The following is a 21,241-nucleotide window of genomic DNA, read 5'->3' on the forward strand; positions in this document are numbered from 1 at the left end:
AACCAGGAGAATGTTGTCCAAATAGTGGTATATATTTATTCCCTTCAAAGATCTGCCACTAATGTTACCTGAACGTTTGTTAATGTACGAGGAGCTGTGCTTAGGCCAAAGGGAATTGCCCTGAATTGAAAATGGTCTCCTGGAATCGCAAACCTTAGGAATCTTTGATGAGCTGGAGAGATTGGAATGTGAAAGTAGGCATCTTTTAAGGTCTATAGAAGCCAGACAGTCCCTTTGATGCACAACAGCAAAAATGGATCCCATACAAAACTTTTGGACATGAAGGACGCCATTTATAGCATGAAGGTCCAGTATTGGTCGACAGTCTCCTGACGGCTTAGGGACTAAAAAAAAAGTGAATAAATTCCTTGAATTTTTTTGTAGACAGGTACTCTTACAATGATCTTTGTGGCTAAAAGAGTTTTGCTGTATCTGCATAAAGTTATTCTCTTTGACAAGATTTTATTGTGTTTTTGAGCTTACAAAGTAACTTCTGGATTTTCTTGTAGATTAGACATAGCCCACTTGTCTGTCTGTATATATATATATATATATATATATATATCTGCCCAGATTCTCCATAACTTGAGACGGCAGCCTCCTACTTTCTGGGTCTTGAGAAAGAAACTTTTAGAAAGATTTACCTTGTCCCTTAAAGGGACCAGGAGACTTTTTCTCCTGGAGAACTGGCCCACTTTCTGACAGGTAGATCTGTTTAATTCTTTCCCAAGCCTGTAAAATCTAGTGTCCCAACATAAACCCATTTCCTGAAAAGTATGCCTGTCATTCCAGGCTTGTGGAGGTCTACAAGCTCTTCTATCTTGTGGCAAAAACACTTTTCTGCCCTCTGAAGCCTTTTAAATGTCATTGTCAAGTCCTTTTTCGAAGAGAAGATTACCCTGAAAAGGGAGACCACAATTAGAGGAGTCCTCTTCCCCAAAGGGATATAACGTAGTTTCCCTTGAATGGAGACTTTTTCTTCTCTGGCTTTTTCCATTCTGTATGGTAAGGGTCTTTAAAAACAGGAAAAGTCTGTTTCTTTCTCTTAAGTTCTAGAAAAAGGTTAGAAGAACCTTCAGTGGCAGTATCATCCAGATGAAGAATGTTTAATGGCTCTGATAAGTTTACTAACTACTTGATAGTCCATCTTTCCTTCTAAAGTGTCTTGTTTATCTTCAGAGGAGATTAATTCAGATTCTTCCTCTAGGATCTGGAGAGTCAGATAAGGAGACATGTCCAAAACCTCTGAAGATCTAGACTGAGGCTTTAGGTATTTTACAGTTTCTATTTTTCTTCAATGGCCTGGTCTAAAGCCTGATGAATTCACTTAAGGATTGAAATTCAGAGCGGCTTGAAATAAAGATCTAGAAATGAGGAAAACATTATTTAGAATACAGCAACAAAAAAAGATTAAACCTGCAGTAATCTGCGGCTAACGGGTATTTTCCTGAAGCGAAGAAATCTGTGATATTCACAAAACGCTGTCGGAGGAAAAAGAAAAACCTGAAAGAAAGACAGGCGATTTAAACTTGGTGCCCAATAGATACGAATGCTGAAATTAGACCAGACAGAAAGCAGCCTTTCACACAAATGAATAAGGCTCTGGACTAACCTGGAAGTGAAAGACGCATGCAGTCAAAAACTAAGAGATGTGAATGCTGAAATTCAGACAGTCCGAATGTGGCCATTCGTGAAAGCATTTAAGACTCTGGCCTAAACCAGAAGAAGGCCTTCGGCAGCTATATATCGTGAGAATGCCGGAGTAACAACGAGAGAAAATGCTCCAGACTGGAGAGAAAAAAAAAAGACCAGGAAGAACACCAGAAGTAACATAGGATAATTAAAATAATACATAAAAGTCTTGTTTAAGCTGCCATGCCCTGAATACTGCTATCAAACATAGTCCCTGTGGTTTCTGATTAAGGAAGACACCAACAAAGTAATCCAAGAGCTGGGGCTTCATACTGGTGGCTACTAAGAGAGAGAGGTTGAATTTTCTTAGGATAGCCAAATTAAAATTGGCTAAGGTAAACCTAATATAAAACGATAAATTGTTCTCTTAACAGAGTCCCAACAGCCAATGGACAGGGAAAAGACAGAGGGTATTTGGTCTAGGGGGTGTATTTAAAGGTTTTATTTCCTGTCATTATCAGCCAAGTGGGGGGAGCTAACCCTTTGTTGATGCTGCCATGGATGGTCCAGGAAACAGGGCATTCAGATGCAGGATGTAATCAGTATATCTAGAAGTTCCAAAATAACTTTCATTAGCAGCAGAGGCGGCTCTAGACTTTATGAGGCCTTAGGCGAAACGCAAACATGAGGCCCAACTAACAAAAAAGTGTCACATATACACATTGATGCGCTGTCTACCTGTGTATGTGCCTGAGAGTGTGTCTGACAGAGAGTATCCTTGTGTGTCTGAATGTATGTCTCTGTGAGCATGTTTGCGTTTTTGTCTGAGACCCTATGTGTATGGGGTAGCTGCTTGAAGTGTGTTGTGTGTATGGGGGGGGGGGGGTGATGGTGAGAGGGAGAAGGGGTGCGATGGTGAGAGGGAGAGGGGGTGAGAGGGAGCGGGGGTGCGGGGGTGCGATGGTGAGAGGGAGCGGGGGGTGATGGTAATGTGAGAGGAGGGGGGTGATGGTAATGTGAGAGGGGGTAATGTGAGAGTGAGGGGGGTAATGTGAGAGTGAGGGGGGTAAAGTGAGAGTGAGGGGGGTAAAGTGAGAGTGAGGGGGGTAAAGTGAGAGTGAGAGGGGGTAAAGTGAGAGTGAGAGGGGGTAAAGTGAGAGTGAGAGGGGGTAATGTGAGAGGGGGTAATGTGAGAGTGAGAGGTGGTAATGTGAGAGGGGGTGATGTGAGAAGGAGGGGGTGATGGTGAGTGGGGTGAGGCTGAGGGTGGTGACGGAGGGTTATGCTGAGGGTGGTGGGGGGTGATGCTGAGGGTGGTGATGCTGAGGGTGGTGGGGGGGTGATGCTGAGGGTGGCGGGGGGCTGATGCTGAGGGTGGCGGGGGGGTGATGCTGAGGGTGGCGGGGGGGTGATGCTGAGGGTGGCGGGGGGGTGATGCTGAGGGTGGCGGGGGGTGATGCTGAGGGTGGCGGGGGGTGATGCTGAGGGTGGCGGGGGGGGTGATACTGAGGGTGGCGGGGGGAGTGATGCTGAGGGTGGTGGGGGTGGTGAGGCTCAGGGTGGTGGGGGGTGATGGTGAGGGTAGGAGGGGTGAGGCTGAGGGTGGTGGGGGGTGATGGTGAGGGTGGTGGGGGTGGTGATGCTGAGGGTGGTGAGGGGTGATGAGGGTGGTGGGGGTTGAGGCTGAGGGTGGTGGGGGGTGAGGCTGAGGGTGGTGGGTGATGGTGAGTGAGGCTGAGGGTGGTGGGGGTGATGGTGAGTGAGGCTGAGGGTGGTGGGTGTGATGGTGAGTGAGGCTGAGGGTGGTGGGGGGTGATGGTGAGGGTGGGGGGGTGAGGCTGAGGGTGGTGGGGGGTGAGGCTGAGGGTGGTGGGGGGTGAGGCTGAGGGTGGTGGGTGAGGCTGAGGGTGGCGGGGGGGTGATGCTGAGGGTGGCGGGGGGGGTGATGCTGAGGGTGGCGGGGGGGTGATGCTGAGGGTGGCGGGGGGGTGATGCTGAGGGTGGCGGGGGGGTGATGCTGAGGGTGGCGGGGGGGTGATGCTGAGGGTGGCGGGGGGGTGATGCTGAGGGTGGCGGGGGGAGTGATGCTGAGGGTGGTGGGGGGTGATGGTGAGGGTAGGAGGGGTGAGGCTGAGGGTGGTGGGGGGTGATGGTGAGGGTAGGAGGGATGAGGCTGAGGGTGGTGGGGGGTGAGGGTGGTGGGGGTGGTGATGCTGAGGGTGGTGAGGGGTGATGAGGCTGTGGGTGGTGGGGGGTGAGGCTGAGGGTGGTGGGGGGTGAGGCTGAGGGTGGTGGGGGGTGAGGCTGAGGGTTGTGGGTGATGGTGAGTGAGGCTGAGGGTGGTGGGGGTGATGGTGATGGTGAGTGAGGCTGAGGGTGGTGATGGTGAGGGGGGGTGAGGCTGAGGGTGGTGGGGGGTGATGGTGAGGGTGGGGGGGTGAGGCTGAGGGTGGTGGGGGGTGAGGCTGAGGGTGGTGGGGGGTGAGGCTGAGGGTGGTGAGGGGTGAGGCTGAGGGTGGTGGGGGGTGAGGCTGAGGGTGGTGGGGGGTGAGGCTGAGGGTGGTGGGTCAGGCTGAGGGTGGTGGGGGTGATGGTGAGGGGTGAGGGTGGTGGGGGTGAGGCTGAGGGTGGTGGGGGTGAGGCTGAGGGTGGTGGGGGTTGGTGAGTGAGGCTGAGGGTGGTGGGGGGTGAGGCTGAGGGTGGGGGGTGATGGTGAGTGAGGCTGAGGGTGGTGGGGGTGATGGTGAGGCTGGTGGGGGGTGATGGTGAGTGAGGCTGAGGGTGGTGATGGTGAGGGGGGGTGAGGCTGAGGGTGGTGGAGGCTGAGGGTGGTGGGGGGTGATGGTGAGGGTGGGGGGGTGAGGCTGAGGGTGGTGGGGGGTGAGGCTGAGGGTGGTGGGGGGTGAGGCTGAGGGTGGTGGGTGAGGCTGAGGGTGGTGGGGGTGATGGTGAGGGTAATGGGGGGTGAGGGTGAGGGTGGTGGGGGTGAGGCTGAGGGTGGTGGGGGTGAGGCTGAGGGTGGTGGGGGTGAGGCTGAGGGTGGGGGGGTGAGGCTGAGGGTGGGGGGGTGATGGTGAGTGAGGCTGAGGGTGGTGGGGGTGATGGTGAGGCTGGTGGGGGGTGATGGTGAGTGAGGCTGAGGGTGGTGATGGTGAGGGGGGGGTGAGGCTGAGGGTGGTGGAGGCTGAGGGTGGTGATGGTGAGGGTGGGGGGGTGAGGCTGAGGGTGGTGGGGGGTGAGGCTGAGGGTGGTGGGGGTGAGGCTGAGGGTGGTGGGGGGTGAGGCTGAGGGTGGTGGGTGAGGCTGAGGGTGGTGGGGGTGATGGTGGTGGGGGGTGAGGGTGAGTGTGGTAGGAGAGGCTGAGGGTGGTGGGGGGTGAGGCTGAGGGTGATGGTGAGTGAGGCTGAGGGTGGTGGGGGTGATGGTGAGGCTGGTGGGGGGTGATGGTGAGTGAGGCTGAGGGTGGTGATGGTGAGGGGGGGTGAGGCTGAGGGTGGTGGGGGGTGATGGTGAGGGTGGGGGGGTGAGGCTGAGGGTGGTGGGGCTGAGGGTGGTGGGTGAGGCTGAGGGTGGTGGGGGTGATGGTATGGGGGGGTGAGGCTGAGGGTGGTGGGGGGTGATGGTGAGTGAGGCTGAGGGTGGTGGGGGTGAGGGTGGGGGCTGAGGCTGAGGGTGGGGGGGTGAGGCTGAGGGTGGGGGGGTGATGGTGAGGGTAGGGGGGGTGAGGCTGAGGGTGGTGGGGGGTGATGGTGGTGAGGCTGGTGGGGGGTGATGGTGAGTGAGTCTGAGGGTGATGGGGTGGTGAAGCTGTGGGGGGTACGGCTGGGGGTGGTGATGGTGGTGGGGGGTGATGGGGAGGGAGAGCCTACCTTTCCCTGGTGGTCCAGTGGGCTCCCTGGTGGTCCGGTGGCCATTACTTCCGGTCTGCAGCTCCGCAGAGCTGCAGACCGTGTAATCTCGCGAGATTTCAGGGCGTTGCCGTGGTAACCCGCGGCAACGCTCTGATTGGCCAATTCTCGCGAGTCACGTGGTCTGCAGCTCTGCGCACTGCGGAGCTGCAGAGCTGCAGACCAGTGTCTGCGGTGGCCGGCCTGGCAGCCAGGAGGGGCCTTGCACCCGGCGGCATACCGGGCAAGCCGCCGGGCCCCCTCCTGGTGTCAGGTCCTCGGTCACTGACCGAGGACCTGACACACTCTGCCCACAGGCGGTTTAGGCGGCCGCGAGGCCCCAGCCAGCGCGAGGCCTTAGGCGGCCGCCTAAACCGCCTAATTAGAGAGCCGCCTCTGATTAGCAGTACAATTCAGTGTAATCTTGCTTCAGCCTAGTTTACACCGCTATGACAGCAATGTGCAACTGACCACATCAATAGTGTAGCAACTACCTGAAAGGAAGAAGGCACTTGGGAGGAAAAGTATGAACAGTTGGTTAAAGAAATAGGTTTTTAATCTCTCCTACATGAGATAAAGATTCCTACATCTTATCACTGCATTACATTTTCAATGCAGTCTTTGAGTTCTTCTAAAGATTCTCTATGGAAAACTCAAATGTGTCCGTCTTGCTTTAAAGTTACAGTTAAAATAAAAAAAAGTTAAAATGTTTTTTGTTTTGTAAACATTTTGTTTTAATAAATGTTATCACAAACCGTTTAAGTGGATCAGTTGCTCTAATGACCTGTTTCTTTAGAAAGCCGCATTAGCACATCAATATATTTTGGTTGTTTTTAACATCATTGCTTCATATTGGGACTGACAACTTTGATTGTAGCCTATTTGGGTAGGTTGGTAATAGGTTCATTTGATGGTAGATCTTAGAATGTGCACCTTTTGCTTTGGGAAATATGTCCCAAAATCTAAGATATATATTCATCTACTTATATTGCTCTGGTTGCACCACTGATTTCTATATATTTCTATATTTTGTTTTTCATACAGTTTTCAAAGTGCTTTTGTATATTATTATTTTTATTTTTTTGGCTCAGAGAGACACTCCGCCTCTCAGAATCTCCCCACAGTGCTTTGGTTCTGGTTGTTTTTGTTGCGGTTGCCTCTGTTCTGTAACTCCTGTTTGTGTGTGTGTATGTCGCTCTGGTTTTCAAGTGAAACTGGTTTACAGCTTCAATAACGATTTTCTGTTCTTGGTTCTTACACCGACATCAGTATGACTTTGATCATACTGACCTCTGATACAGAATATTTTCTTATAAGAAAACTGATAGTTATCTGCCCTGAGCCCCAGTTTGTCTGTCAGTATGATGGGCTGTTCAGACAAGAGAGACATGATTCAAAAAGCAAAACCCAAGACTCCACATGCCTTCCAGCCTTTTCCTCGTGTTTGCTTCTCATTTTTTACTTCTCTGGAGTGATCAAGCTCATGGGTTACTGGAGACCAGATAGATTCTGGTTTTCTTGAGGGCAGTGAGAGGTTCAGAAACATTTGTGCTGTAAAGAAACAGAACCACTGATATTGAAAGCTGATAAATAACCATGCGAGTCCCACCTAGTCTGCTGGTTCTCCAAACAGCTTCTAAAGACTCACTCCCCATTAGATTTTTGTTTTTTTTAATGCGCAGAATGCTTTGGGGCCTACCGCAGACAGCTTCAGCAAAACAATGTATTTGATTTGCAAAAAGTTCAGATGTAAAGTACTCAGGAATTGAGTAAGCTACAGGATGTGATATGCCTGGAGCTTCAATAAGTAATTCAAGATTGGGTAAACTATCTTCTTTCTCTCTACTTTAGGTGCCACACATTTGTTAACCAATGAGAAAGTACATAAAATAATGCTTTAACTAAATTAAAATGCATACAACAATACAATCATAACTGCATGATTACTTTCCACAACAGCTTACAATCTAACCAAGCTAGGAATCACTGAATGGGCCACTTGTGCTAAAACCTATTACTTCATCTAAGACTTAAAAGTACAGAGCTGGGTAATCCCTAAATCCTGGACTTGTAGGGGGTAGTTGAGGACTGGGTTGGAGAACACTGGTGTAGACCCTAAAAGCTGCAATGGTGGGAAGCAGACGAGAGGGGGATGTAATGTATGTGTGAATATCCCAAGGATTCCATTACCAGAAAGACCACAGCACTAAAACACCAGAAAGACTGTAGCACTAAAAAAATCATATTAGTTGGCAGGTGGCTGTGGTGTGGGCAGAGCTTCTTTTTCCTATTTTGGCTTGAACCTAATGTAATAAATGGAGTTAGAAACACCCAGCATACATAATATTTTTTCACTCCTTTCCCTGAGGGTGCACAGAGTTCCCACAGTCCAGTACAACAGTCAATACACTCCTCCTTGATGTATTTATAGCTCAAAACCTATTAGGAACCCGTCACAGGTGAGTAACATCTCAACCTTATACAAAATGCTTAAATAAGCCTAATAAATAAAGAGTTTTGCATGAGATCAAAATATTGCTCACCTGTGATCAGTTTCTAATAGACTGATAATGAATCCAATTTTGTCCGGTCACACAGTTGCTCAAAGAATGGCAGTATTTATTGAAACAAAGTTCCAACCTCACCATGTGGTGTTTGACAAAGACCTAATGGCGAGGGTGAATAGTTGGTTCTTCACGTTGTTTCAATAATTACTGCCAATCTTTGAGAAATTGCGTGTCTAGACATATTCAGATTTATTATGATTTGCTCCTGTTTGGATGAGCACTAGTGGCTATACTCTAGGAAGAGTGCAGTTCCTTTCTTTTTGGGCTCATATACTGATACACCCGCATGGAGGTGTGCCAAACCATTTTTTTTTTTAAATTTGGATAGAATAATATAGTAAATACACAAGATACATCAATTTAATTAACCCCCCCTCTCAATTGGAATTTCGCTACTTTTATTTTATGGAGATGTGGCTCACATAGCCACCTCAGTTACACTTTTACTAGGTTTTGTTTGTTTTGTTTACTCCTAGTGCCCTTTGCCACAGCGCTAAGAGTGTTAATGTGGTGACGGCTTGGGAGATACCGCAGGCTCTGAGAGTTTAGATTATGAAATATGCCTTTTCTCGTGTCTTAACGTGTAGGTCAGCTTAGCGGTGTTGATTTTTCTCTGACCCTTTAATTTAGCAGAAAGCAATAAATCTGTTTGAAACGGTCATTTTATTTTATTTTTTTAGGATGACAAACCTCCTAAAAACTTTATATGGAGTTTCTGTTTTATTTTGCTTTTGTTAGTACTCTTAGTCTCACCAATGACCTGGTGAGCTAGAAGCTAAACTAGCTTGTATATAACAGCATTGACAGTGTTTATAAAGCCCCAAGTAACAAATAAAGCATTGCAGGGTTAGAACTGTATTGTGTAAAGATGCATGTTTTAATAAAGTAACATGAATCCTCACAAACTTTGATGAGCTTCATGCCACATAGCTTATCTAAACTCAACACACAGGTTTATGTAAGGAAGGGTATTTTATAGGTAGCCATTCTGAGATGTAGGCTTTCATTTGTACACTGTATAAGGGCTTTTTTTGTTTTTAAATTAAGTCATATATTTTGTTAGAAGGGGAGTGCAGAAGAGGTTGTTGTGCTTATTGGGAAATAATATAATGTCACTGGCATGTTACTGCTGCTTATTTGATCTGTGTGATTTATAGTGAACGACTCCAACGTTCAGTTCTTGGACCAGGATGATGATGACGATCCAGACACCGAGCTGTATCTGACGCAACCTTTTGCCTGTGGCACCGCCTTTGCTGTCAGTGTGCTGGACTCTCTCATGAGCGCGGTAAGAGACTTTATTAAACAAAAGCTGAATACATAATTTCTCCTCTCCTAAAAAAAAAAAAAAAAAGCAGGGCCACCTAACTTCTAGTAATCGTGACCGGCTTGATGGGGCCAATAAACAATGTACAATTTCTTTCCTATAGTGTGATACAATCTAAACCTTGCCATTCATTTACCTCCCATACATTTACATATATGATTTAAGGACCACATATTTTTTCGCTTCTGGTGTAGTTATAGTTACAAGTGACATTTATTGAACTTTTGCTTATTATTTTGAACCGGTATAGAGTGCAGCTAGTAATAGTTATGTGCATTTAGATTATTTTTTTTTCTTCAGGATTTATGTATCTCCTTTTTTTTTTTATTTAGCACATTTACAAATATTTTTAAGTTTATTATTTTTCAGTCTAACAATGATATGCAGTGGTTGTTAATGGGTTTATCTCACAATCTGCACTCATACTCATTGTTCCCATTTTAGGATGTCTCTTACACCCCCTGGAAGATTCCCTTGGCTGCTAAGTATTAAACCTTAGTCCCTTTATTGTAAACCGAGCCACACATCTAATAAAGCAGTCATCATCATGCTATGACATTAATATTTAAAGTGCCCATTGTGGGCCCGGCTGTGTAAATGCTGTCAGAATGTCAGCGCGGACAGGTTATTTTAAGCATAGACCCTGCTTACCATATACCCTAGAGTTTTTTTAAAAGGACATCAGCCTGTCTACAATTTAACTGAATGTTTAATTGATATGTGTTGCTGTCAGAGCAGCTGAAAGAGAGTTCAAAAGCACCAAAGACCTGAGTCCAGAAAGGGATAATCAGCTGTGACATTTGCAACACAATGGCAGACTCCAAAACTGATCGGTGTCACGCCTGAGAAGGCAATCAGTCTTTCAATGTACCCAATTACATGTTCTAATGCCCCTTTATTAGTTACTGCATTAGAACATCCTTTATCTCTCCCTTTATGGAGGGAGAGCCAGATTTCAGTGCATATTGTGCTCACACTGTACAGCATGGGCCGTGGGCATAGCTCCAGGAGTGATTTCCTGAGATTGAGGGCTAGAATGTATGGAACGTTTGCTGTTAAGTCTCCTCTGATACCAGATGATCAATGCAGTATTTACACACCATAACATATATATACTATAAGTGCAGGTAATGACTTTACGGTTATGAATATGGTAACATGTATTTTGTACATATAATTTGATTAAGATAGAACTGATATAATTGCTACATTTCCCAGCTCAGAGAGTTTAACCCCTTAAGGACACATGACATGTGTGACATGTCATGATTCCCTTTTATTCCAGAAGTTTGGTCCTTAAGGGGTTAAAGGGACACTATAGTCACCTGAACAACTTTAGCTTAATGAAGCAGTTTTGCTGTATAGAACATGCCCCTGCAGCCTCACTGCTCAATCCTCTGCCATTTAGGAGTTAAATCCCCTTGTTTATGAACCCTAGTCACACCTCCCTGCATGTGACTTGCACAGCCTTCCATAAACACTTCCTGTAAAGAGAGCCCTATTTAGGCTTTCTTTATTGCAAGTTCTGTTTAATTAAGATTGTCTTATCCCCTGCTATGTTAATAGCTTGCTAGACCCTGCAAGAGCCTCCTGTATGTGATTAAAGTTCAATTTAGAGATTGAGATACAATTATTTAAGGTAAATTACATGTTTGAAAGTGAAACCAGTTTTTGTTTCATGCTCTGTCAATCATAGCCAGGGGAGGTGTGGCTAGGGCTGCATAAACAGAAACTTTTCTGTTGTGATTTAACTCTTAAATCACAGTGAAATTGAGCAGTGAAATTGCAGGGGAATGATCTATACACTAAAACTGCTTTATTTAGCTAAAGTAATTTAGGTGACTATAGTGTTCCTTTAAACAAGGGGTTCACCTTTACAATTGTATGGCAACTGGAAATATTGCTTTGCTACATTTTCGGTAATTTTGTATTTGATGTATTGTCTTTGCTGAGCTTTACATACCAGTTCATTCTGAGCTGTACTAGTATAAAACACAAAAACAAAACTGAGACTAAAGATATTAGCAATTGTCTGTCTATATTGTATTGGCAACAACAACATATTTTATACAACAACATATTTCATGCGGGGTACTCTTTTTGTCACTTTTATGCACCCTATAGGGATATGTTGCGCATGGGGACTCTTGGTCATTCTCCCCGCATGCTGTGTGGTCTGTCAGGGGGCATTGTCCTTTTGTCTACCGGTGGCTCTGGGTTATCAGTTAGAGGCGCCTCAACATAGAATTGTGTGTTTAGCTCTTCTTGTGTGTCTAGTGGTGCTGGTTCATGTAATGTACTTGTCTTATGCGTCAGTCACCAGGTAGGTAGTTTGGTAGTGTGTGTCTTTGCTATTTGTGTGTGAAGTGTTGCGAGTCAGCGGTGAGTGTTGGCCTTGGCCCTGACTTTATGGGTCAGGTTCGGTTCCAGTGTGGTGTCTGTCACCTGTAGGTGTTGGAGGAATTCCTCTTGGTCGCTCTCTGGGGTCAGTGTGATTGTGTCCTCCCCCCTCTGCACCACCAGTGACCCGTCCGCTCCCCACCTGTACCTGATCTCTACTTCCCGTAGCTTTCCCGCAACTGGGCCTAGCTGCCATTTCGCCGCTAGCACAGCGAACGGAAGATCCCCATAAATGGCTACCTTGCAGCCCTCAAATTGCACTATTTTTAGTTCTCTTGATCGGGACATAATAGCGGATCTGGCTGCAATGTTCTTAGTGACAGCAATAATGTCTCTGGGCACCTCCGCTGGGGCAGAGGCTGCTTTTCGAATCCTGAAGGCGGACGTCACCATCTCCGAGGTCACTCCGGTTTTGGCTCCCATGTGAGTCAGCAAGCGGTGCAGGAAGGGCAGGAGGTCATCCTCTACTATCCGTTACGGTATCCCTCTGAGACGGATATTTTTCCTCCTGTGTCTGGACTCCAGCACTGTTACGGTCTTAGTAAGCTTTTGGACCTATTGGGCAAGGTTTTGCATTTCCTGCTGAGTCGTCAGTAGCTGTGTGTCTCTCTCTTCGTTCCTGGACTCCACTGCTGTGAGTCTTTTTCCCAGGGTGCTCATCTCCGCCTCTGTCGCCCACAGATCTGCCTTCCATACCTTCCTCATTTCCATCAGGAGGCTTTTAATGTCTCTTTTTGTAGCTGGAGATGAGTCATCCCCAGATTCGTATTCGCTGTCAGTGCCGCTTGTGATTCTCTGCAGCTCGCTCTGCCTCGTGCGATATTTCTGAGGGCTCGTCCTCACTCTGCACTGCAGGCCCCATCTAGGGGGTTTCCCGCCTGATTGGTCCGTCGAAGGAACACCTGATATCAGGCTGATGTCGGGCCTCCGGTATTTTTTATTTTTTATTTTTCCGCCCCATATTGTAAGCTGTTGGGGGGTGAGTCTGTCGGTGCTTGTGGAAGCTGGATTAGGTAAGTTTATCTTTTGAATTTTAGTCTCTGTTGCGGAGCTCCTCTCAAACGCGTCTTGCCTGTTGCTCCGCTAGCCACCCCTCCTCCCCCTCCGAACTTCTGAGTTTCTGGACAGTTTCTTCTTGAATCTGTTTGCAAGATATCAGAATAGCCTCCTAGAGCTGCTGTTTGGATGTAAACTGCCTCCCACACTCATAGATTTTTTGCTTGAGCATGCTCCAAAGGTTCTCAATAGGATTGAGGTCAGGGGAGGATGGAGGCCACACCATGACTTTCTCTCCTTTTATTCCCATAGAAGCCATTGATGCAGAGGTATTCTTTGCAGCATGAGATGGTGCATTGTCATGCATGAAGATGATTTTATTATGGAAAGCATAGTTCTTCCTTCTGTACCAGGGAAGAAAGTGGTCAGTCAGAAACTCCACATACTTTGCAGAGGTCATCTTTACACCTTGGCGGACCCTAAAAGGGGCCGACCAGCTCTCTTCCCATGATTCCGGCCCAAAACATTACTCCACCACCGCCTTGCTGAAGTTGCAGCCTTGTTGGAACAGGGTGGCCGTCCACCAACCATCCACTACTCCATCCATCTGGACCATCCAGGGTTGCACGGCACTCATCAGTGAACAGGACTGTTGGAAAATTAGTCTTCATGTATTTTTCTGCCCAATGCAGCCGTTTCTGCTTATGAGCATTTGTGGTGGCCGAATAGAAGGTTTATGCACAGTTGCAAGACTCTGGAGGACTCTACACCTTGATGTCCATGGGACTCCAGAGGCACCAGCAGCTTCAAATATCTGTTTGCTGCTATGTAATGGTATTTTAGCAGCTGCTCTCTTAATCCGATGCATGGATCTGGCAGAAATCTTTCTCAATGTGCCTTTATCTGCCCGAACCCGTCTGTGCTCAGAATCAGCCACAAATCTCTTAATAGTGCGATGATCACGCTTAAGTTTTCGTGAAATATCGAATGATCCTTTTTCTTCCCCGTATTGCATGAAAATGGTGCTCTGCTTAATAATGTGGAACACCCTTCTTTTATTAGTTTTTCCTTAAATTGGGCTCACCTGGCAATCTAATTATCACAGGTGTCAGATTGTTTTCAGTGATCAAAAGAGCCCTGAGACACAATGCCATCCATGAGAGAAACTGAAAAACAAAATATTTAATCTTTGTGACACTTAAATAGAATTTGCATAATAATTTGGAACAGGGTGTATAGTCTTCCCAGCTTCTCTGCCGGGAGTGAAGTAGGGAAGATCATGAAGACTAACTTTTGGAATTCAAACACTGACTGACCTAAGGTGTATGTATATGGCTGAAGTTATATACGATGGATGCATTTTTCTCGTTTTTTTACATATACTTCATTTTTCTTTTTAAAGTATAGTTCCTTTTAAAGCATGGTGAGAGAATCCTTATATTAAAAATAGTTTTAAGGTGACAGTTGTCCTTTTTAAAGAGTACCCAGTATTGCTTTATACTTCCTATAAACAGATGAAAGATAGGGAGGGTAATCTCATTACTTTGACCAGCCTTGAGTCCCATGATATATTGCAATTTTAGAGCTGAGCCCAATGACAATATATGTTGTTTATCGGTGAGTTCCTTTTTAACTATGGACACCGGATTTAGTAACTCCATATAAAAGTGAAGTTGTATGTAAATGACCATAAAATAGTAATTATGTGATCATTGCCTTGCTATAGATATGTTTATATGTATTGTGACCTTAATTGGATATTTATTTTTCTCAGACTTACTTCAATGATAACATCCTGACTCTGATCAGGACTCTGGTGACAGGTGGAGCAACGCCGGAACTGGAGTCCCTTATTGCAGAGGAGAACGCACTTCGTGGAGGATATAGCACCCCGCAGACACTTGCCAACAGGGACAGATGTCGAGTAGCCCAGTTGGCCCTCTATGACGGACCATTCGCAGACCTTGGGGTAAGAACAGAAGGCTTATTAAAATTTTATTAACCCTTTCCCAATGTTAGGGCTTACTATGCCGTCCTCCAAATGAAAAGGGAATCCATTCTTTAACGATTGGGCCCTCCCTGCAGTACAACTACCCTCCTGCCGGATCCTATCGGGAGGACTGCCTGACATCAGAAAATATCCCCCAGCAACAAATCCCGGTCATGTGATCGTGATGACTTGCATCGGCGTGATTGACAGATTGCCTGCAGGTGGACTGCCTGGGTGGTCATGCAGATCCCCCAACATATAATTATTAAAATCACATAATTCTGCACAAATAAGAAATAAATATACACTGAATTTTTATATATTTATAGTTAGAGCAATAGAAAATGGTAATATTAAATTGGAATAGTACTCCAGTTATTTTGCGGTATTATTGGTCAAGTGTTAATCTAGAAGAAATATCTAATAAGCAATATATTGGACTATTGGCTTACACGAAGAGGGACCAGTGTTTAAGAATAGGAGAAATGTAATGAAAGAAGTCCACAAGAGACTGTCTCCAAATATGTTCAGCAAAGTAGGTATAAGGAAGAGGATGGCATTTGTGTTTAACTTAACATGGGATGAAGGTTGATGTTCTTTGTGAAACCAGAATGAAAGTAATTTTGAAGCTTTGTTATTGCGCTATTATTAACACAGGGAAAACAAAATGTTCAAACAAAAGAACTGCAATGTTTCCTGTTGATTGCTCCACATCTAGCATTTTTTAGCATTTTTGCTAAATTTCTCTCTTAGTGACAAATAAAGGAGTAAAATGAGATCTGTCAGCTCCTATGCACTTAGTATCAATGTGCACCTGTCATAGGTACACTGACTTACGCTCTATTGTGTGAGCATAAAAAAGAGAGACACATTCGGTTTTACATAGTGCTAGCAGATTTATTTATTTTGAGATCATTTTATTTAAATTACCTTGTTTTGTGCTTGCTAGAGTTGTATAAAGACAGTGTGAATGACGTCACCTCTCAGATGCCAATGTGCTGGCAATGAAGCTGGCTTATTGGAGTCATGGGGAAAGTGGTCTCAAACAGAGGGTGGGAGTTACATTTGTCAAACACTTTCGGAATCGGCAAAGGTGGTGACCCCGGATACCAGATAAGCTTTTATCGGAATTACCAATCAAAGATAACATTTCATTCTATGCAAAAAAGTTTGTAATCACTGTCTATAAGTAGTTTGCAGTTATTTCATGACAGGTTCACTTCAGAAAATGATGAGTGTGAGGGAGGAACGACATTTTGGAATATGTTGTTAGATGGTTGTTAGAAAGTGGGGAAGAAGACATAGAGAGAAGAGGACTGATAGAAGGTGAATTGTTTTTGATCATTGCATTTGGGAATCACTAAGTGTCCTGAAATCATAGTACTGATAGCTAGAGGTGAAGTGATTGTGTCATCTAGATTCATCTCTGCATCAGTTGATGATCCCAGTAGGAGAGAGGAAAAGTGGCAACTTTGTTTTGTTTTTTTACAGGAAATATTATTATTGTTAGTGGATGAGGCTTTTTCAAAAATGTGTGCATTTGCACAAGTATGCCTTTTTTTTATTATGAACAGTCTGCATTTTGGATCAATATCTCTCTGATCCTGATTTCTATCCTAATGGCTGCCTTTTTCTAGGAGCTCCATGTAACAGAGCTCTACAGCAATAATATTACAAGTAATGTGTGTTTAGAAAACTATTTAAACATTATTTTTGTTCTAAATTACATTTCAGTTGTACAAATTGTTATTAGTAAGACTTCAGGAATCACCCCACACTGATCAGGTTTGTGTTGTATTTTTTTTAAATCAGTAGATATACCCCCAAATTAATCCATGCATACGTTTTTCATGCATGTGTTCATTCGGGGTACATATTATGAACTGCAGCCTTTGCAAGCCTCATGAAAAAGACTAACAGTCTAATTGAGAAACCTTTAAAGGGAAACTATAGTGCCAGGAAAACAAACTCATTTTCTTGGCACTGTTGCTTCCCCTTCTGTCAAGGCCCACTCCCGTGGCACTGAAGGGGTTAATAACCCTTCAGTCACTTACCTGGGTCCAGCGCCGATGTCCCTCGGTGCTGGCTCAGCTCCACCCACGCCAGCTTTCCTATGGGAATTCTGGCGATGCTGGAGGTCCTTATGCAGAGGATGAGGACACCCAGCGTCGTTTGGATGACCAAAAGTCGTCTAAGAACCCAGAAGTACCTCTAGTGGCTGTCTGGTAAACAGCAACAACAGGAGGACTTAACCCTGCAAGGTAATTATTGCAGTTTATAAAAACTGCAATAATTACATGCTCAGGGTTAAGAATGATGGGAGTTGGCACCCAGACCACTTCAATGGGCTGAAGTGGTCTGGGTGCCTACAGTGTCCCTTTAAGTCTGTGAGTTCAGGCGTCGGCACAGGTGCATGAATGTCTGATCTGAAGTCTGTGGGGGAAGCAGGCACGCTTAAGTAGAGTGCGCCTGCCACATCCATTAGCTCAGGCGGGGAAGGAGCATGGGTGGAGCCTGACCCCCGCACCCAGGTGGGGGGGCACTGTAGGATTCCATAGTTCCAAGAAAACGGCTTTGACAGATTTTTGAGAAGTTAGAGAGTCAAACACTCTCACAGTCACGTCACAGCAAGTCTGTGCAGACAATAACGTGAAGGGAGAGCCCTCAAACAGGGAGTTTGGCTTTCAGTCTCACCAACTAAAGTGTATGTGCTGTAGTTACTCTGATTACATGACTGGGGTACAGATGTTACTCCGTTCCAATACTAACGCACCAGAAATGAAGTCAGAGTGATCATTATTATTATCGCCATATTATTATCATCTTTATTGAAAGGAGCAGCCTACTTGGATAAGTGTTGGAGATAAAGCAAGCTGCATTGTTATATGAAATTTGACTCCGGGCATAAAAAAGTAGATTGGCGTTATGTATTATCTAGAAAAATCAGTACTGGTTGCAATCCATTTAATGTCTTTATATAAATGCCACATTTAAAATGCTACAGCATAGTTTTAGAGGCACACAATAGCACAGCATTCTAGGAAGACAGTCATTCACAATGACTCCAGTTTTAAATGTACTGCTTGAGGAAACATTAGACTTAATATTAAGGAGGTACCATTATCCAGTATGCTGTGGGCTGTAACATGGCCAAGAATGATAAGAGTTAGCATTAGCAACCAAGACATCCAGTACATTTACTCTCAGAAGCATTGCTGCCTGGACATAGAGATTATAAATCTGTAGCTAACAGTTATAATATGATTTGCACTATGACCATCATTAAATAACTATTAGACCGTCACCCAATTTCCACTGCCTTGCTGGGGTTGCAACTTATTTGGTAGCCTCTTCCCCATCTATTTATATCAGGGGTGGGGAACCTTCGGCCCTCCAGATGGTTTGGACTACATCTCCATTGATGCTTTGCCAGCATTATGGCTGTAAGAGCATTATGGCAGATGTAGTTCAAAACATCTGGAGGGCCAAAGGTTCCCCACCCCTGATTTATATAATGACAGTCTGTTGCCCTCAAAAAAGAAGAGAGAGGAGGGAAACCAAGAAATGCCCAGGACAGACAAGATATATGAGTGGCAATTAAAAACGTAACCTTAGATTGTTGTAAGAAGTACTTATCTTGACTTAGCAGATAGCAGCATGCAACCTGGTATTTCTGTGGGTAGAATATATGCTAAAGTTGCCTTATTATTCATATTTTATACAATATGTGTGAGCTATGATGAGTTTTAAAGAGAAAAACATTGGTTGCTTAAAACGTCTCACTCCTACTCCCCAAAATGATGAAATGCTCAGAAATAAAATATATAACAAGACAAAGTAAAGGACTACATTGCCTGATGCATTTCCCCTCTGCTTGACAAAGCTTATCAAAAATCTCTATGGGAAAAGGGCTCCATAAATAACACTATTGTACTCTCACGCACGTACAAGAGTACAGCACTGACAGCACCTGGCAGACAAAAGGAGTTAAAGAGAACCTCACGGAAGAAGATGGTGGTAGACACGAGGGAATTTCATGTAAGTAAAACTAAGCTTTCACTGCACCACGTGGCCTCCACACTACAAGCAGCAAAGTCACCATGGGGGTCTTTCCAAATTATGCAAAGGTCCCAGAAGGCGATAAAACTGCTTTAATATCCATTGCAATGCACAGTGAATACTTTTAATAATTTTTTTTTCCCCACTGTTGACATATAGAGCTGGACTAATATAAAAAAATATAAACAGAAATGCATACATAAAGACAATTTTGCATGTGGTGCATTTTTAAGAGATCTGGATTTCCTACTCTATAATAAACGGGAATAGTAGTGACACTTGGACATGTCTTCCTATGCTGGCAAAAGCACATTGAGGTTGTGTACATGTTTTAATTTATATAACACTGCTTAAGTCAGAAAGGATACTGCAGTAATTCAGTAATTACACAAGAAACTAATCTAGCTCTTAGTGTAGGCAGCATTAATAATGCTTTTTGTTTGTTAAAGGGACACTATAATCACCAAAACAACTTTACCTTAATGCAGCAGGTTTGCTATACAGACCAGTAACAGACACTGCAGTCTCACTGGTTAATTATCTGCCATTTATGAGTTAAATCACGTTGTTTATGAAGCCCTAGTCACACCTGCATGTGACTTGCACAGTCTCCCTAAACACTTCCTGTAAAGAGTTATCTAATGTTTACACTTCCTTCATTACAAATTATGTTTAACTTAGAATGTCTTATCTCCTGCTCTGCTAATAGCTTGCTAGACCCTGTAGGAGTATCTTGTATGTGATTAAAGTTCAAGTTACAGCTCAGGACATTTACTTTTAAAGTAAGTTGCATGTGATTAAAAATGAAACCATTTTTCATTTTTTTTTTCATGCAAGCTGTGAGAGTCACAACTAGGAGGTGTGTGGCTGAGGCTGCATGAATAGAAGCAAAAGTGATTCACACAGTATTACAACTAGTGCAACTCAACAATAAATCATAGTAAGCTGACAAAAGTCATAGGAAAGTAAGTACTTAAAAAGTATGCCTAAATGTAATCTCCTCCCCCAAAATAATTTAAAAAAAAACTAAACAAATCTTTTTCTTATTCTTAATTTTAAACACCCCTTGAACCCTACTACTATTTTTTTTTCATTTCTATATTTATGAATCGAGCAATGTAGACAGTGCAGGTAGCAAGGTGAAACAAACAGTACCAGTTGCACACATTTAGTTTAAATCAAAGGAATAACATAATAAAGGATAGGAGAGAGATACAATTATATTAATTATATTAGAAAAATTATAAAAAAACCTAGTAGTAAATAAATGTAACCCAACTCTAACCCTAATCCTAACACCCATTATGCCACAACTGTGACCCCTCTCAATCGTTTAATCCTCTTAGCACCCTATGTAATCTAACTCTGACATTAAAGAAACAATATAGGGTCAGAAACACAAACATGTATTCCTGACTCTATAGTGTTAAAGCCACCATCTAGCCCTACTGGATCTTGCTGCCTCCCTAAAGGTAGTCAAATCGTATCTTTATTGCAGTCTGCTGCTGCTGGCTCTGCCCCTCATCTGCCAGACATAATCATCAGTGGTGTTCTGATCCAATCACAATGTTTTCACAAAGAAACGCATCCGATTGGCTGAGCTTGTCAAGGAGGCAGATCAGGGGCAGATCCAGCACAAGATAAACATCCCTGGCCAATCAGCATCCCCTCACAGAGGTACATTGAATCAATGCATCTCTATGAGGAAAGTTAAGTGTCTTCATGCAGAGGGTGGAGACACTGAATGGCAGTGTTGCACACTGTGCAGCACTGCCCCAGGAAGCTTCTCTAGCAGCCATCTAGCAGCCAGCAGTGTTTACTGCAAAAAGCTTGAAGTGAATGCTTCTACTCACCAGAACAAATACAATAAGCTGTAGACTATAGTGTCCTTTTAACCCCTTACACTAAACACTTCTAACATTATCGTTGTATCCAGCTGTGTACATGCATGCAGGAACACTCGCTATATACTCACAGATTCACAATATACAATACATTGCGAGCAGAAATATGCACACACATATGCAATTATCAAACATAAATTTCGATGTTTTTATGTATTTAATCTCCCATTAACAAATGTATGAAGCTTACTTTATATGAATTCCCCCACACCCCTCCCTGTTTTTTTTTTGTTTGTTTTTTTTGGGGGGGGGAGGAGGATGCACCTGACATGTCAATTTTACCATGTTTGCAAAATGTTTTGAACTTAATGCATCATCTCCTCCCTAGTCTTTAATGACTTGAAGCCACCATTAGGCCAGTTTTCTCTCTCTAAGAGTTAGCAATTCATGTCACAATATGATGGAGCTTTTTAGAAAGCTGGGAGTGTGCTGCATAGCATCATCCTACAGGCAGATCATTCTTATTAGGCCTAAATGGC

General features: G+C 44.4%; 1 protein-coding gene across 8 annotated transcripts in view; it reads left to right on the forward strand.

The window, feature by feature from the left end:
• Window positions 1–21,241, forward strand: part of KCNMA1 (potassium calcium-activated channel subfamily M alpha 1) — a 536,805-nt gene that overhangs the window by 494,738 nt on the left and 20,826 nt on the right. For all 8 annotated transcript variants that reach the window (XM_063434220.1, XM_063434221.1, XM_063434223.1 and 5 more), the window contains 2 exons: window positions 9,244–9,374; window positions 14,584–14,778. In XM_063434220.1, coding sequence (XP_063290290.1) covers window positions 9,244–9,374; window positions 14,584–14,778 — 326 coding nt within the window. The remainder of the gene's footprint in view (window positions 1–9,243; window positions 9,375–14,583; window positions 14,779–21,241) is intronic.

The sequence above is a fragment of the Pelobates fuscus genome, chromosome 10, assembly GCF_036172605.1.
Source record: "Pelobates fuscus isolate aPelFus1 chromosome 10, aPelFus1.pri, whole genome shotgun sequence".
Classification (NCBI taxonomy): domain Eukaryota; kingdom Metazoa; phylum Chordata; class Amphibia; order Anura; family Pelobatidae; genus Pelobates; species Pelobates fuscus.